The sequence below is a fragment of the Pongo pygmaeus genome, chromosome 6 (assembly GCF_028885625.2).
Source record: "Pongo pygmaeus isolate AG05252 chromosome 6, NHGRI_mPonPyg2-v2.0_pri, whole genome shotgun sequence".
Classification (NCBI taxonomy): Eukaryota; Metazoa; Chordata; class Mammalia; order Primates; family Hominidae; genus Pongo; species Pongo pygmaeus.
The window spans coordinates 150,133,633-150,148,665 of NC_072379.2; the positions used below are offsets into that span (position 1 = coordinate 150,133,633).

Below are 15,033 nucleotides of genomic sequence, written 5' to 3' on the forward strand. Positions count from 1 at the left end.
AGAGTGAAAACTTCACAGTTACTTTAATCTGCGCAGGTTCCGGGGAACTCCTCTGCCCCTCCCCGCTCCCCTTCACCAGCCTCCCACCGTCCTGGCGTCCCCAGCTCAGCCCAAGGAGCTGTCAGGGATTGGAGGCGGCTGGGTCCTCCGGCAGAACACTAAGACGGGCCCCGGGGGTGGCCCGGCTCTGCCCGGGGCCGAGGCAGCGACAGCAGATGCCCGATCCCGAGGAGCCCATTCCCAGTGCGGGCTGAGGGCCAGCAGCCCCGGGAGGTGGCCCCGAGCCCCGGCGGTCGCAGGGCGGGGCCACCGCCAGCCCCCGGAGTCCTCTGCGGCGCAGGGCTGGGCTCCAGGGCAGCGGGAAGAGGCAGGCCGGAGAGGCGGGCCTGGGCAGGCAGCAGCTCCCGCCGCGGCGCGGGGAGCAAGGTCCGGAGGGGCCGGCGACGCTGCCAAGCGCCCGCGGAGGCACTACGGGCGGTACATGGCAAAGGCCAGGAGACTGAGGAGCAGGGTGAAGCCGGCCAGGCCCAGAGTGGCGGTCAGGGGAAAGAAGGGCCGGTACTGGATCTGGCAGTACCAGAGCAGCAGCAGCAGCAGGAGCAGCAGGGGCAGCAGCAGGCTGCCGATTTCCAGCCCGGAGGGGCCGGGCTCGGACCCCGGCGGGCAGGGGGGATTTGGGGGACCGACTCTCGTGGACACGTGGCAGTGGAGAACGCAGTTGGGAGGGAGGTGAAGGCTGCCCAGGGTCTGGGTGTCGTCGCCTAGCAGCTGCCCTTGGTAGATGAGTCGCACCTGCTGTTCCCGGCCGGGAAACTGGGTCCTGAGGAGAGAGGGACCTGGGTAAGAGAGCAGGCCTCAGGCAATCCTAGTCCCTGGCCCCGGAACAGCACTCCCACCCTCCGCCTGCCCTCCACACCACACCGGCCCTGGCCTGGGAGGGGCCGTCTGCCAGGGGAACAAGTGCAGTTGTGATCTGGGGCGCTCAGCGCCTCCAGTATAAAGGAGGGCTGGGTCTTAGGTGTCTCCGGGGGTCTTCTGTGACCACTCCCCCAACCCCTGTCTTTAGCATTGCTTCTGCCTCTTGACCTACTTACCTTTTCAAGGAGCCAATAGTGTCGTGGGGCCAGGCCCTGGCCACCTGCTCTGAATCATTGAGGAATTTCAGCCGTAGCACGAGGGGCTCCTGCGGGGACCCCGGGGCTGGCGGTGTTGCTGTGAACCCCGTGCTGGGCTCTGGCTGTGCAGCTTGACCTCTGTGTCTCAGGCTGGGGGTCTCTGCCCCTGGGGCCTCCCCTCTCATGCTGTCGGTAGCTGCCATAGCTGCGCTGGGCTGGGATGGCGTTGGGGTCCCTGACGGCTGGGGCAGTGGGTCCCCGCCCTCAGCGGTGTGCGTTGAGACCCAGGCGAGGGCCAGCACCAGAAGGCAGGCAAGCACCGAGAAAAGGACGGTCACCTCATCACCCACCCCTTCAATCAGGGTCATGGCGCCTGCCTTGCCCGCCGCGCTACCGAGCTGGAGAGGCACAAAGAACCCGTGAGGCCCGGGCCCCCTGGCCAGGAGCCCTGGAACCTCCACAGGGTCCTGCCCTCACCCCACCGCGACGCTCCCACCGTCCTCAGCCTCACTCCCCTCACCCACCCCAGGGTACCGGCTGCTCTGCCTCCCAGGCGCCCCAAACTTGCCTCCGGATGCCCCTTCCCATCGCCGAATCCCAAGTCCTAACTTTCTGTCATCTGAGCTCGAGGTCTTCAGCCAGCTCCCAACTCACCCAAACCCTATCCCAAGGTAAGGGCCTAAGCAACGCCTCTCCTAAACTTCACCCCAACCAAACTTCACCCCCAAGCGTATCTGTCCTCCTGCCCACTTCACCCCAGTGTGTCTACTCCTTCACCGACTTCACCCCAGGCTCATCTACTCCGTTGCTAAAGTTTCTCCGAGGTGGGGGTAGAGCCTCTGTGCCCCCACCCCCCGCCCCCCGCGTTACGGTTCACCTAAACCCCACCCGCGGCACAGGACTGCTTCCCAGGCTTCCCCCACAGCAAACGTCAAACTCCGCCCCTGGGCAATCTGGAGCCACCGAGCGTCACCACCCACCCAGCTCGGCCCCCTCCAGGTCCCCTCAACCCCACTCCGCGGAGGCCTAACTCTGCGCCTCCTCTGGAAGTCTCTCCAAGCCCCGCGGGCTGCCAGACCCCAGATCCCGCCTGGAATCCGAGACTTCACGTTCCCCACCCCCACCCCTCATCACCCCTCCCACCTTCCCGCCCCCCCGGAGCCGCAGGAGGGCACGGCGATCTCGGGCAGGGCGGGCGGGGCCCGACCGGGGCCCTGGGGGGCGGGGTGGGCGCGGTCACGGCGCGGGGACTTACCGCCCGACTCCCCCAGCTCCATCGCGGCCCCTCGGGCACTTCCGGGCGGGAGGCGCGGAGGTCGCAGGCACCTGAAGCACCCCTCCTTCCCTGCCGCCGCGGCCCGGGGCATTGTGGAACTTGTAGTCCGGCGCCGCGCTGTCCCCGCCCTCCGCCCTGCGGACCCACGTGCGGGGCTCCACCGCGGTTCTCTGCGCCTGCAGATCGCGAAGGGGCCGGCGGGGGCGGTTTTGGGGGTTGTGCTACCCCCTAGAGGTTTGGGCGGCAGCAGGATCCGCCCCCTCCCCTGCCAACAGCCAGGGCATCTATCACACCAGACACCGACGTCAGCTGGAGCACGTCAGAGCACCCGTGTTCGTGATGCAGTGAGGAAGGCTCTGAGGAACTCAGGTGGCCCCTACCCATATGTTAGAGTGGACGCCAGAGGGCACTTTGGCCACCAAAATTAATTCTTCAGCCCAGAGCCCAATCTCCATGGGCTGCCCTACCAGGCTGGCTAGGGATACCCATCCTCAGGGCTGCCCCTTTCCTTGGTCCCCTCCTCCACCTTCAGGACTCCACAGCCCCTTCAGGACTGTGGAAGAAGCATAGACCTTGGAACCTGGCACAAATCCTGATCCCTTATCCTGTGCTTCTCAGCTATATGACCTTGGGTGGGTTATTGAATCTCTCTGAACATTAATTTTTTCCTTTCTAAAACATACCTCGTAAGTCAATCATAAGGAAAAAATTAGATGTTTTATTAAAAAGTGTAAAAACTAAGGTACATGTCACACAGTAGCTATTCGCTCACCTCCACCCAAACCTGGTCTCAGGAATCGGGTCTTTGGTGTGTTACTGTGTGGATGGTATTGAATCCCAGGCCTGTGGATATCTGGATTTTTCCCTCTGGGCTCCTGTAGCCACAGAGATCTCACATCCTGGTTTTTACAGGCCGGTCTTGATTTAAAATAATCTATCCTAGTCTTCCCATAGTTCTTGCCTACTGTGGGAGCAAGTGGCCCAAATATTGCCTTAGGAATGTCAGTCTGGATTGATACCATACAGAACTAACCTATCTCTAGTTCCATCCCTCCTGTTCATTCAGTTATTCTACTATCATATTTTTTAAAAGATATACCGTGGCCAGGCGCAGTGGCTCACGCCTGTAATTCTGGCACTTTGGGAGGCCGAGGCAGGCGGATCACTGAGTTCAGGAGTTTGAGACCAGCCTGGCCAACATGGTAAAACCCTGTCTCTACTAAAAATAATAATAATAATACAAAAATTAGTTGGGCGTGGTGGCGGGCGCCTGTAATCCCAGCTCCTCGGGAGGCTGAGGCGGAAGAATCACTTGAACGCGGGAGGTGTAGGTTGCAGTGAGCTGAGATCGAGCCACTGCACTCCAGCCTGGGTGACAGGGTGAGACTCCGTCTCAAAAAAAATTACACACACGTGTACACACACACACACACACACACACACACACTATATCCCAGGAATTGTGAAAGATACTGGGAATAAAATGGTGAATCAGACCCTCTTCCTGCCCTCATGTGGCTCCACATACTAGTAGAAGAGCTAGACGTGTGAACAGCCCATCAGTGCTATAACAGGTGTGTGCTAGTTGCTGGGGCAACACATTTGAGGAGCTCTTTGCTCATAGTGTCTCTCTTGGGAGGTATACCTGGTGCTACTTCCTGCTGTCAATTCTAATTAAGCATCTAAAAGAGATGTTGGATGTTACTTTTAGAATTATACAACATTAGAACTAGGTTTTCTGTTCAACCACTATATTTTGCAGATGAAACCCAGAGAGGGCACAAGATATCCTTAAGGTTATGCAGGGAGATAGAAACACAGGTTCCTCAGGAGCTTAAGAGACCCTGTGTGTTGATTAGCTTGCACCAGGTGCTTTGGAAGGTACAAGGAACTCGGGAATAGTGACTGGGTTGGTACTGGGGCTGAGTTGTGTGGGTAATCAAACAGTGGACAGCTTCATGCTGGGAAAAGATCCAGCTTGGCCGGGGAAGTGGAAGTGTGTGTAAGAAGGACGATGTGTGTCACTGATGCCCTAGGATATCTGGGGCTAGCAGATACCCTGCAACATCTCTGGCAGATTTATTGGCTGCGGCCACTGCTCTGCAAATGTCACCTCTTGTAGGTTTTAGGAAACGTGTGTGTGTTGGTGGGGGGGGGAGGGGGCTAACAGAACTGCAGCCCACTGTGGCAATGGGACTGCAGAGGAACTGGGACATTTCAGGGAGCTCCCTGGCCCTAGAGGGAGTGAAAGGACAGGATGGACAAGGGGTGAGGACAAGAAAAATTGAGAGCCACGTGGGCTTTAGTTGGTCTCTCCAATGGGATGAGTAGGGGAGAAAGGCATATAATATTTCATCCCTCCCTCTTCTTCCTCTGTGTACCAATGGGGTCGGGTAGCATTTAGCTAATCTCCCAAGTCTGGCAGGGGGAGGGTCTTTTAGGAGAGGCCGATCACAGGAAGGTAAGAGTAGGGACGAGTTTGTTCAAAGTGTCATTTCCAGGGGCCTGCCGATGATGATGATGAAGCGCTCAGGGAGAACTGGAAATAGCAGCCCAGAACCCATCCCAGCCTCTGAGCTGCAGCCGGCAGTGGAGAGCCTGGGCAGGGAGCCAGGGAGAAAACTCCGGCAGCAGGGTGTTCTCTAGGGCTGACCTCGGAGCCTGGGGACAGGGGAGCCTATGCCGCACTGAAGGCGGGACGCTGTAAGCGAGGAGCAGCTGGGCCTGGGCGGACTCCTCGGCCAATCAGCCTCGGTCAGCAGCACCCTCAGGCGCAGGGCACTGTTTGGGCATTGCCTAGAGATCCGACACCCCGCCCAGATCAGCGCAGGGAGGCGAAAGCGACAGCCGGGCGCGGGAGGAGACCAGGGCAGCTGTCTCCTCCGCGAGGGTGGCCCTCGAGGCAATGCGGGTGGGGGCTGGTGAGGAGGCGGAAGGGCCGAGGCTGAGTGGGAGGGGCCGGGGCGCCTGGGCTGGAGCGCGCGGCTCGGGGGTGGAGGCTGCAGAGCCAGAGAGCGAGCGAGGGGCGGGGGCGCCCGGGCCGGCGCGCAGGAGGGGCGGGGGCGGCGGGGAGGGGGGCTCGGGCTGCGTGTGCCGGAGCCGGCGGGGGCGGCGGTGCGTGCGCATGACGCGGGGGGAGGGCCCGGGCCGCGCGCTCCCGGTCCCGTTGTTGTTGCCGCTGGAGGCTGCTCCAAGGCAGCGGGATCACGGCGCTGGGAAGCGCTCGGCAGCGGCGGCCACAGCGTGCGCGGCGGCGCCTCCTGGCCTCGGCCTCCGGCCCCCGGCCCCCGGCTCCATGCGCTAGCCCCGCGCCGCCAGCCCAGTAGTCCCGGCCCCGCCAGCCCCGCGCGCCCGCTCGCCGCTGCCGCCTCCGCCGCGCCGCCCCAGGCCCGCCTCGGGCCCCACGGCTCCGAAGCCATGAACTTCCAGGCGGGCGGGGGGCAGAGCCCGCAGCAGCAGCAGAGCCTGGCGGCTCCGGGGGGCGGCGGCGGCGGCGGCGGCGGCAGCGCGGGGGGCGGCGGGCAGTTCGGCGGCGCGGGGCCCGGGGCCGGGGGCGGCGGCGGCCCCTCGCAGCAGCTGGCCGGCGGGCCCCCCCAGCAGTTCGCGCTCTCCAACTCCGCGGCCATCCGGGCCGAGATCCAGCGCTTCGAGTCCGTGCATCCCAATATCTACGCCATCTACGACCTGATCGAGCGCATCGAGGATTTGGCGCTGCAGAACCAGATCCGGGAGCACGTCATCTCCATCGAGGGTGAGCGGAGCCGGGGGCTGCGGGAGCCGGGCCGCGGTGGCCTCTCCGGCGCCGGCTGAGGGCTCCACAGGCCGTGCCTGGCCGTGCTCTCCCTGTCGGGGGTCCTTGCGCGCTTGAGGACCAGGCCACGAGGTTTGCCGATCTGTGCTGCAGAACTGGCGGGCAGCTTCGCCATATCTCGTTCGGGGACACTTTGGGGTTGGGGGTTTTCTGCTGACTGTGCTCCAGGGCGCGAAGGTGGTGTCGCTTGGGGGGGCCTGGACCGGATCTGTCCTGGCCTGGCCGGGGAAGATGGGCGCGGCAGAGGGCTTCAGCTGCCGGGAGGTGGGGTCGTGACCGGGGAGGCTTCTTAGCCGTTGCCCGGGCCCTGCTCCGCAGTGGGGCGGGGGATCGGAGCCTCGCGTTAGTGGATGGCAGCCTTCCCGGGCTCAGCGCCCGCAGGCCCGGAGGGTGGCGCTCGCCGCGGCGCCCTCTCCCGACGCACACCCCCTACGCGCGGCGGCCAAGCGGGCGCGGGCCGGGCCTGGCGCTGGGCTGAGGCTCAGCGACCGCGTGGGAGGCGCCGGCAGGTCCATCCGCGCTTTGGCCGGGTCATGAGCGCGACGGAGATCCGCGGCTCCTCGGTCTGGAGGCAGCTGCGGGGCAGCCGGGCGCTGACTGACCTCCAGGGACACCGCACCCGGAGTCGGGGACCGGAAACCCCGGCCACTGCGCTGCCTAGCGCTTTTTTCTCTGGGCCCTTAGGCCGTGGACTTTCGACCGCTGAGGGCACAGGAAGTGGTGGCACGCTGCTGGCAGATGCCTTGCAAGCCCTGGTGTGGTGGGTGCTGGAGGCACCCGCAGGCACCCCAGTGGCATGGTGACCTTCGAGCGGGCACGGACAGATGGGCCTCGCCCTGGGCCATCTGCTTCCTCCCTCAGCTCTGTTTGAAAGGGGACGCCCACCGGCAGGTGGTGGGTTTGGCCTCAGTGGAAATGCAGTGAGAGCCAAGGCCTTTTGCGATAACATGGAGTTATGGGCAGGGGCCTGTCCCTGACTTGGGCCTTAAGGTTAGTGCCCCACTCCCAGCTTCATCTGCTTGCCTGAGGTTCTGGGGGATAGTGCACCTGAACACCTCCCTTTCTGCTTTCAGAGGTCCCCATAGCTGGGGAAGGAGTATTGGGTCTGGGGGGACACCATGTGGTGCTGGGTTCCATCTTTTGTTGTGACATGACAGTCTGACTTCCTTCTGCCTTTTCCCAACCCGTTCTTATTTCTTTCCTCTCAAGGCTGAGTTCTCTGTGAACTAATTAGGTGACAGAAAAAACTCATTAACGTAGATCTGAGTAAATGGCCTGAATCACTGCTGTGGCTGGGGACTAGGAGGTGGCATTTGTGCGAGCCCTGGGCCCCAAAGACAGGAGATGACCAATTTTTCCTCTTAGATCTGAAGAGGGTGGAGGCGGGAGAGACATCGTTGCTGCAGCTTCACTGTCCTTGGAGGAAGTAAAGACATTCCTGATTTGCTCCAAGCTTACCTTCCCCCAGCTCCTTCTGGAGGGCGACAAGCCTCGTGGGCCGGCCACAGGAGGGTGGGGGCACATCTGCTTCCGAGCTTTTCCCAGAGCAGGGAGAGGTTTCCGGGCTCCCCTGGCTCCAGCTTGATGAGCAGCGACCCCTCCTCCCCAGCTCAGGGGAGCCTCTGGTTGAGCATCTTTTGTGATGTGAAGGCTGATTCCTGGGGCGCCCTTGAGTTTTTTGCCTGATCTTAAATTTAACACAACAGGCAGAATTTCCCCTCCTAGAGCCCTCCCCTGACCGACTTCTCCATTGCGGTTTGGAAATACCCCATGGTTCCGTCTACTAGGCCTGGAAGCTTGGCCTCACCCTCGTGAAATCCTGGGAGCCGGTGTCTCATTGTCACCAGACCGAACGGATGGCTCACACATCCGTTCTCAGCCCTGCTGTTCCCACTCCTGGGCCCTGCTGCCCTGCTCTCCCTCCCTCCCCGCTGCCCAGCCTCTCCTGGCACCGTCATCTTTATCCACCTCACCCCTCTTGCGTTCCCACTTTTCTGCTGTAGGCAGTCTTCAAAAGAAAAAAAACCACTCCTTCTCCAATTTCTGCCCTATATCCTTCCTGCGATAGAACTCCTCTCCATCTGCCAAACCATATTGCTTCTGTCCTGCGAAGCGGCGTCCCCACCTTCTTTCTGCGAGGAGGGAGAGGCTCAGACTCCCTGGGCGTTTCCGAGCACAGTCTGAGGCTGGACTGAGAGGGAGCCCTCCACCCCCAGCCCCAGGGCTGAACAGACCTGGGCTGTTATATAAACACAGTGTCAGCTGGGAGCTGGGTCCTGTGTTTCCTGGGGGTAAGCCTCTCCGTGGAAAGGGGTGGCATGTTCCAAGTGTATAACAAAGCCTCCCTCACTCTGTTTAGACTTCGGTGAAGGGTTTGTTTGTCCCAGCTCTGAAGGTGACGTGGGACCTGCGGTCAGGATCCATTTGGCTCTGAGGAAGTGCAGTGGGCACTTGGGCCTCCTGTAGTCTCTCTGCCACTCACAGTCACTTCTGACCCCGTGTCCAGGGCAGGAGGAAGCAGGGGATGTTTGGCTTTCCTGTGTTTCAGGACAGGATTTGAGGGGAGGGAGACCATTTTGAAAAGTTCCTTTCCCACCAGAGGCCAAGGAAAGAGAAAACCTGCCCATTACTTGGCCTTAGGGAGTGGAAGAAGTACAGCCTTCAGCTGGGAGGGAGAGCTGGAGGGCTCACTATGTGCAGAGCCTCTGAGCCACCTTCACCTCACTAGTGGGGAAACTGAGGCTCAGAGAAGGGAGGGAGCCAAGCAGATACAGCCAGGGAGAGTATGGGCCTTCAACAGGAGCCCACTTCCGGCTTGGCGCTCACCTGCAGTGAGCGCTCCCTGACAGCTTGGGTTTCGTGGCTGAGTCCTAGAAAGAGGGATGCAGGAGAACCAGGGCCTCAGTCCAAATGGGGACACTGGGCACGTGGAGCGCAGGATATTGTACCAAGCTAGCCAGGAGCCCCAAAGCAGCCCGGGATCTTTCCAGGACCTGCTGGTCCCAGTAGGTGTGTGCAGGTGAGGGCCCGGCACAGGGGAGGAGCAGGGGCTCGCGGAGGGCCTGGGATCCCTGCTGGCAGTTCCGGAGGAGCTCCCGCCTGGAAGTGGAAGTGGACCTGACTATTAGGTGTGTGTGTACCATATGGCTACTATTGTGTGTGCTGGAGCTGGGCTTTGTCAGCTGGGTGACTTACTCAAGTTTCTCCATTGTTTTCCCACTAGGGTTTTTTTTTTTCTTCAAACAGTTACTTTGAGCATTCCAGCCGGCCTGGCCTGGCCGCCAGAGCATTCTCACTGTCACCCTTACCCCACTCACTTTCATTCAGTTCATAGATTGCCTACCCTGGGCTGTGGGCTTGGTGACATCCTAAAGGAACTAAGGTAAAGAGATGTGGGGGTTTCTTGTTTGGGTCAAGCCTCGGCTAGACAGAGAAGGGGCCACAGCTGTGACTGCAGTTGGGTGGCAGCTCAGAGGGAGAGTAAGACCGGGTGCAGTGGCTCACGCCTGTAATCCCAGCACTTTGGGAGGCCGAGGCGGGCGGATCACGAGGTCAGGAGATCAAGACCATCCTGGTTAACAGGGTGAAACCCCGTCTCTACTAAAAATACAAAAAATTAGCCGGGCGTGGTTGTGGGCGCCTGTAGTCCCAGCTACTCAGGAGGCTGAGGCAGGAGAATGGTGTGAACCTGGGAGGCAGAGCTTGCAGTGAGCCGAGATCATGCTACTGCACTCCAGCCCGGGCAACAGAGCGAGACTTCGCCTCGAAAAAAGACGGCATACGGCTGCAAAAAAGACGGCATACGCCCTTACAGCCTGCAGCCCTTAGGCACACCTGGGGTTTTAGTGTTTGTGTCTGTTTCTGTTCGTCCTGTGACTTGATCCTGGAGGACTGGCATGATGGTCCCCATGTTTGTGCCAGGGTGCTCTCTTGAGTTTTCCTTACCGTTCCTGGGTGGGCACTCCCTGGCCGGGCCCTGCATTCCCCTGTGGGCCCTGCTGCACCACACACTGCTGAGGTTCCCTTCAAAGATGAGGACTGGGGGCGTCTGGGATGGGTGCCGGGGACATGCATCTGGAGCCAGCCCGGGCCCCTCTGGCAATTCATTGGTTTAGGGACTGAGTGTCTCATGGGGGCCTGGTTGCTTATGCAGGACTTTGCTCACAAGAGTTCTAGCAATTCTGAAAAAGAGCATGACCATGTGGGTGCTAATAGCCAGGGAAAGCTTCATTTGTTCCAGATACATTCATTTAGTTCCTACTGTGTGGCCCAGTTGCATCTAGCACAGTGAAAAGCAGACAAAGGAGAGGCAGGGAGAGAAGGGGCCAGAAGGTCTGGGTTTGGTGCGCCCGGAGAGAACGACTCAGCCTGTAGGAGGTGCCAGAGAGGCACTGGGAGTCCAGGAGACCTAGATTTTCAGAACACCAGGGCAGGGCAAAGGTCAGAGACTTGGGAAACCTCATCGTGACTTCTTTCTTCCGGGTCAGAAGCCAGAACAGGAAGACCTGTCCAGCCTGATCTCAGGCTGCATGGCCTCCTGGGAACCCCTGGTACCCTGCTCCATCCAGGGTCTCAGCTCTGGCTCTCCCCAGCAGTGGTGCCCCACAGATGAAGCAGTCCTTGTCCCTACAGTGCCACCTGGCTATCTTCCTGTATCATTTATTTCTTTCCTCAAACGTGTGCCAGGCCTGGGGGTCAGGAGGGTTCCCACATAGAGGAAACAGGATGATGAAGATAACGGAGGCAGGAGAACATAGAGTGGCTCTCGGAATGGCAAGTTGGACTCTGCAGCTCGGGTGTTGAGTTGTAGGAGATGGGTGGGTGAGGTGGGCAGGACCCTGGTGAAGGAGTATTTCATGCTTTCTCCAGTATTTATTTCCACCCTGCCGTGTTCCTAGAAACCACAGGAGTTGGTGCGTCATTCTGCGAAAGATGGGCGTCACAAGGGTTTAAGCCTTTGACAAGGCTTGAGCCACGCCAGCATCCACACCGCCCGTTTGTGCTTGTGAGCCCCCTACCAGCTGTCAGTGCATCCTTGGCCCAGAAGTGGAGGGAACGAGGTACCCTTCTTGGAAAGCAGGTGTAGCCTGGGAGAGCCGAGGCTGGGGGGAGACAGACACCCCCGTAAGAACTCCCATGTCCGTGTGTGGCATTGCCTAAACATCCACCTGTTGTGTTAGTTTCTTTTTAATATGCAGGTAACTGGAAATTAGTTTAATCCGATGCTTTCCTCCTGACCCCTAGCTGACTTAAACCATGCAGGCCAAGTGGTAAGGGAGCTTATTTTGGAGCGCAGAGTTGAGGTGGGGAAGGGAGTGAGCCCAGCCACCTGCTTTGAGGGTGCAGAGATTGGGTGGTGCATGTTCCACCGGTGAGTGTTCTTCCCTCTGCCAGGCTTACTGCTGGGGGTTGGAATGAGGCTTTGCAACACTTTGCATCTCATAGTTTATTTTCCCAGAGGAGGGTCTTTTTTGGATTTGCAAGTATTTCCATTTCACAAGTGAGACAGCCTAGGACCTACATTAAGTAACTTTCCTGAAGCCACGCAGTGAGCGGAGGAAGCAGGGATTTTCTCTGGTTCTTCAACTCCAGGTCTCTGTGGTTTGCCTTGCATGTATGGGCTGAATAAGTTTTGTTGGCCACACCACATCAGCCCTTAAAAGCTGCTTCTACAGGAAACTTTATGAGAGTCAAACGGACCAGAGTTTAACTCTTGGAAGCCTTTACAATATAATTTTAGGGTGAATTAGGACTTCTGCTCCCCACTATAATTTTCTTCTGGATGTCTTCAATCCTCGACTGAATTGAATGGTGGCTCTCTGAGGCGTCTGTCTCCCATGGGTAGCACGGATGTAGCATACAATAGACAGATGCTTGCTCAAGAAACATATATATATATGTATGTATGTATTACATGTATGTATATGTGTGTGTATATATATTTTTGGAGACAGGGTCTCCCTCTGTTGTCCAGGCTGAAGTGCAGTGGTGCAGTCCTAGCTCACTGTAGCCTCAAATTCTTGGGCTCAAGCGATCCTCCACCTCAGTCTCCCAGGTAGCAGAGACTGCAGATATGCACCAGCACACCCAGCTAATTTTTTCATTCTTTGTAGAGATGGGGTCTTGCTATGTTGTTCAGCCTGGTCTTGAACTCCTGGACTCAAGCAATTTTTCCACCTCGGCCTCCCGAGGTGCTGGGATTACAGGCATGAGCCACCACGTCCGTGCCCAAAAATATATTTAATTTAAATTTCATTTTAATGTGTTTAAGGGATGAAAGTAAATACATGCTTGTTAAAAGCCATTCAAATGTAGAAGTAGAAAGGTGGCTGCCCGGCCTCCCCTCTCCTGGGAGGATCTGCGGTGAGCAGCCGGATGTGCATCCTTCTGGTCTTTTTTCTATTAACGACTCTTTGCTGGATTTGCTGTTACTAGGCTTTCGCAGCAAACGTGGGATTGTTGTGGAAAATGCTTTGCTGGGAGAAGGGCAGCCAGAGATTCACAAAAGGAGGCTGCTGTGTTCGTTTGCGTATTTGGCAGCTCCTAGGCTGGGAGTCAGGATACCTGGGTTCCCGTCCCTGCTCTGCCACTAACTGGCTGTGAGAGCTGGGGCAAGTCTGCTCTGGGCGCATCTTCTGAGAGTCACATTCTGGTTGTCTGTGCAGCTAGTTGTGACCCTGGCATGAGTATCTGGAACAGGCCAGGCTTGGCTGCCTGGCCAGGGGTCTTGTCTGTCAAGTGAGGACCTGAGCTGGGGTCCCTAAGATCTATTCTGAGGCTGCCTCTGTCATGCAGCACTTTGAGATGCGCCACCTTATGACCTGAGATGGGTCATAACAAAGCTCCGCCGCTTGGTAGTGCTGAGGATTGAGACCCCCAATGTGGTGTGCTTAGAACAGTGCCTAGCGTGTCATAAGCACAGGTGAAATATCAGGCATTATTCTGAAAGACAGCAGAGTATCTTGTGTAAGGGAATGCTGTTTATTACGTTTATTACGTACCGCCTTGTACACTTGTCTCGTTATTGCTTTTGGACAAATTTTCAGAAGAAAACGGTCAGACTCTGGGGTCGGCACATTTTTAGGACGTTTGCGGCACTCTGGCACACTGCCCTCCAGAAAGGCCATTTGATTTTCAGGCATAGAGACAGCCTGGAGTTCCCTGCCCCACTTCCCCGGCACCCCTTCTTCATCTGATACGTAAGAAAAAAAAAAGACTGACTCTCGTTGTTTTACTTTGTTTGACTTTGATTACTAGTTGATCACTAGCTATTTCATTATCGGATTCACTTTGACTATTAGTGAGAGTCAATATTAAAACATTTTTGAGGGGTCATTTGCATTTTGTTCATTCTGTACATATCCTTTATTCATTTTACTCTTGGTTTGTTCCTCTTTTTCTTTTTGTAAAAATGGGGTCTCACTATGTTGTCCAGGCTGGTTGTAAACTCCTGGCCTCAAGTGATCTTCCTGTCTCACCTCCCAAAGTGCTGGCATTTCAGATGTGAGCCACCATGCCTGGCCTCCCCTCCCTTCCTCCCTCCCTTCCCTCCTTCCCTCTGTCCCTCCCTTCCTCCCTTCCTCCCTTCCTCCCTTCCTCAGAATATTGGTCTGTCACCCAGGCTGGAGTGTAGTGATGCGATCGTAGCTCACTGCAACTTCAAATTCCTAAGCTCAAGCAATCCTCCCACCTCAGCCTCTTGAGTAGCTGGGACTCAGGCATGTGTCACCACATCTGGCTAATAATTTTTAAAATTGTCTTGTAGAGTCAGGGTCTGTGTTGCCCAAGCTGGTCTCAAACTCTTGGCCTCAAGTGATCCTCCTGCCTCTACCTCCCAATATTACTTTTTCTTATTGAGTTGAAGACCGTTTTAATCTCTTTTAATGTAGGTTTTTCTACAATATACATTTCTCTGTTTGCTGCAAGTCAGGCACAGTCTCAGTCCCATAGTCAGCACTTTGGCCTCAGTGTGCCCTGAGCTGAGCAGACAGTGCCATCCTCTGGGCCACCCAGGAGGCTGAGGCTGGCTGTGCCCGCTCCATACCGTAGCCCCAGATGGCTGTGCCTTAGGGCTTTGTGCTTGTTCCTTTTCTGCCAGAACCCCTCCTTACCGCTGTAGGGGTGCCTGCCTACAGCAGTTTCCCTTTAGCCTTTTCAGTTTGGTGTTTTGATGGCTTGCAAACCTGAAACCCCAGCGCCTGGAGTGGGATCAAAGCCCATTACAGGGGCAGAGGGAGGACCGAAAAGTCTAGTCCCCTCCAGGGATCTCTGCTCTGCTTCTGCTGGGATCCCCACCCCTTCCTGGGCCTGGGTTTTTCCAGGCACTAGTGGATGGCACTTCTGTGCCTGGAGGATGTTTTGGTTAAAGATGCTCTAAATGTCTTGTCCAATCACAGTTGTACAAAAAAAAAAAAAAAAAAAAAAAAAAGATTGCCTGGAGGATGTTTTGGTTAAAGATGCTCTAAATGTCTTGTCCAATCACAGTTGTACAAAAAAAAAAAAAAAAAAAGATTGCCTGGAGGATGTTTTGGTTAAAGATGCTCTAAATGTCTTGTCCAATCACAGTTGTACAAAAAAAAAAAGATACCAGAAAGGCAAGCCCCAGAGCCTTTGTTTGAGAAGAGTTGGGAACGTTTTGGAGGCTTTCCATCACTCTGAAGCGGCACCCCCCACCCCCCTGCCACCCCATTATTGCTTCTAGATTGTTCTGGATGGTTCTATATTGGGTGATGTGGAATGAAGCCTGGCCTTCATTTCTTCTCTCAGGGCCTGAATAGAGTAGAGGTTAAGCACCTGGGCTCTGGAGCCAGGCTGCCTACATTTGAGTCCCA

The 15,033-nt window shown here is 57.3% G+C and overlaps 2 protein-coding genes across 8 annotated transcripts in view; one reads left to right on the plus strand and one right to left on the minus strand.

Annotated features, from left to right (window-relative positions):
* Positions 1-4: 4 nt before the first annotated feature.
* On the minus strand, positions 5-2,685 carry TMUB1 (transmembrane and ubiquitin like domain containing 1). 4 transcript variants are annotated; one of them, XM_054494506.2, is made up of 3 exons: positions 2,371-2,685; positions 1,095-1,513; positions 5-820 (listed from the first exon to the last, which is right to left on the minus strand). In XM_054494506.2, the coding sequence occupies exons 2-3, from the start codon at positions 1,481-1,483 to the stop codon at positions 469-471; spliced, it is 741 nt and encodes a 246-aa protein (XP_054350481.1). In that variant the 5' UTR covers positions 1,484-1,513; positions 2,371-2,685; the 3' UTR covers positions 5-468. The 4 variants fall into 4 exon arrangements, with proteins under 4 accessions (XP_054350481.1, XP_054350482.1, XP_063524053.1 ...); XM_054494507.2 differs by lacking the exon at positions 2,371-2,685 and adding an exon at positions 1,684-2,264; XM_063667983.1 differs by lacking the exon at positions 2,371-2,685 and adding an exon at positions 2,096-2,226.
* A 2,811-nt stretch (positions 2,686-5,496) lies between these two features.
* Positions 5,497-15,033, plus strand: part of AGAP3 (ArfGAP with GTPase domain, ankyrin repeat and PH domain 3) — a 58,247-nt gene continuing 48,710 nt past the window's right edge. Inside the window, exon 1 of one of the 4 annotated variants that reach the window (XM_054495007.2) lies at positions 5,497-6,142. In XM_054495007.2, the coding sequence (XP_054350982.1) occupies positions 5,809-6,142 (334 nt within the window). In that variant the 5' untranslated portion in view covers positions 5,497-5,808. The remainder of the gene's footprint in view (positions 6,143-15,033) is intronic. The other 3 variants (XM_054495008.2, XM_054495015.2, XM_054495014.2) reach the window with 3 other exon arrangements.

Coding starts and splice junctions, on each gene's coding strand:
- TMUB1 (XM_054494506.2), bottom strand. CDS start 1,483: ATGACCCTGATTGAAGGGGTGGGTGATGAGGTGACCGTCCTTTTCTCG. Junction 821..1,094: donor ACTATTGGCTCCTTGAAAAG/GTAAGTAGGTCA, acceptor CTCTCTCCTCAG/GACCCAGTTTCCCGGCCGGG.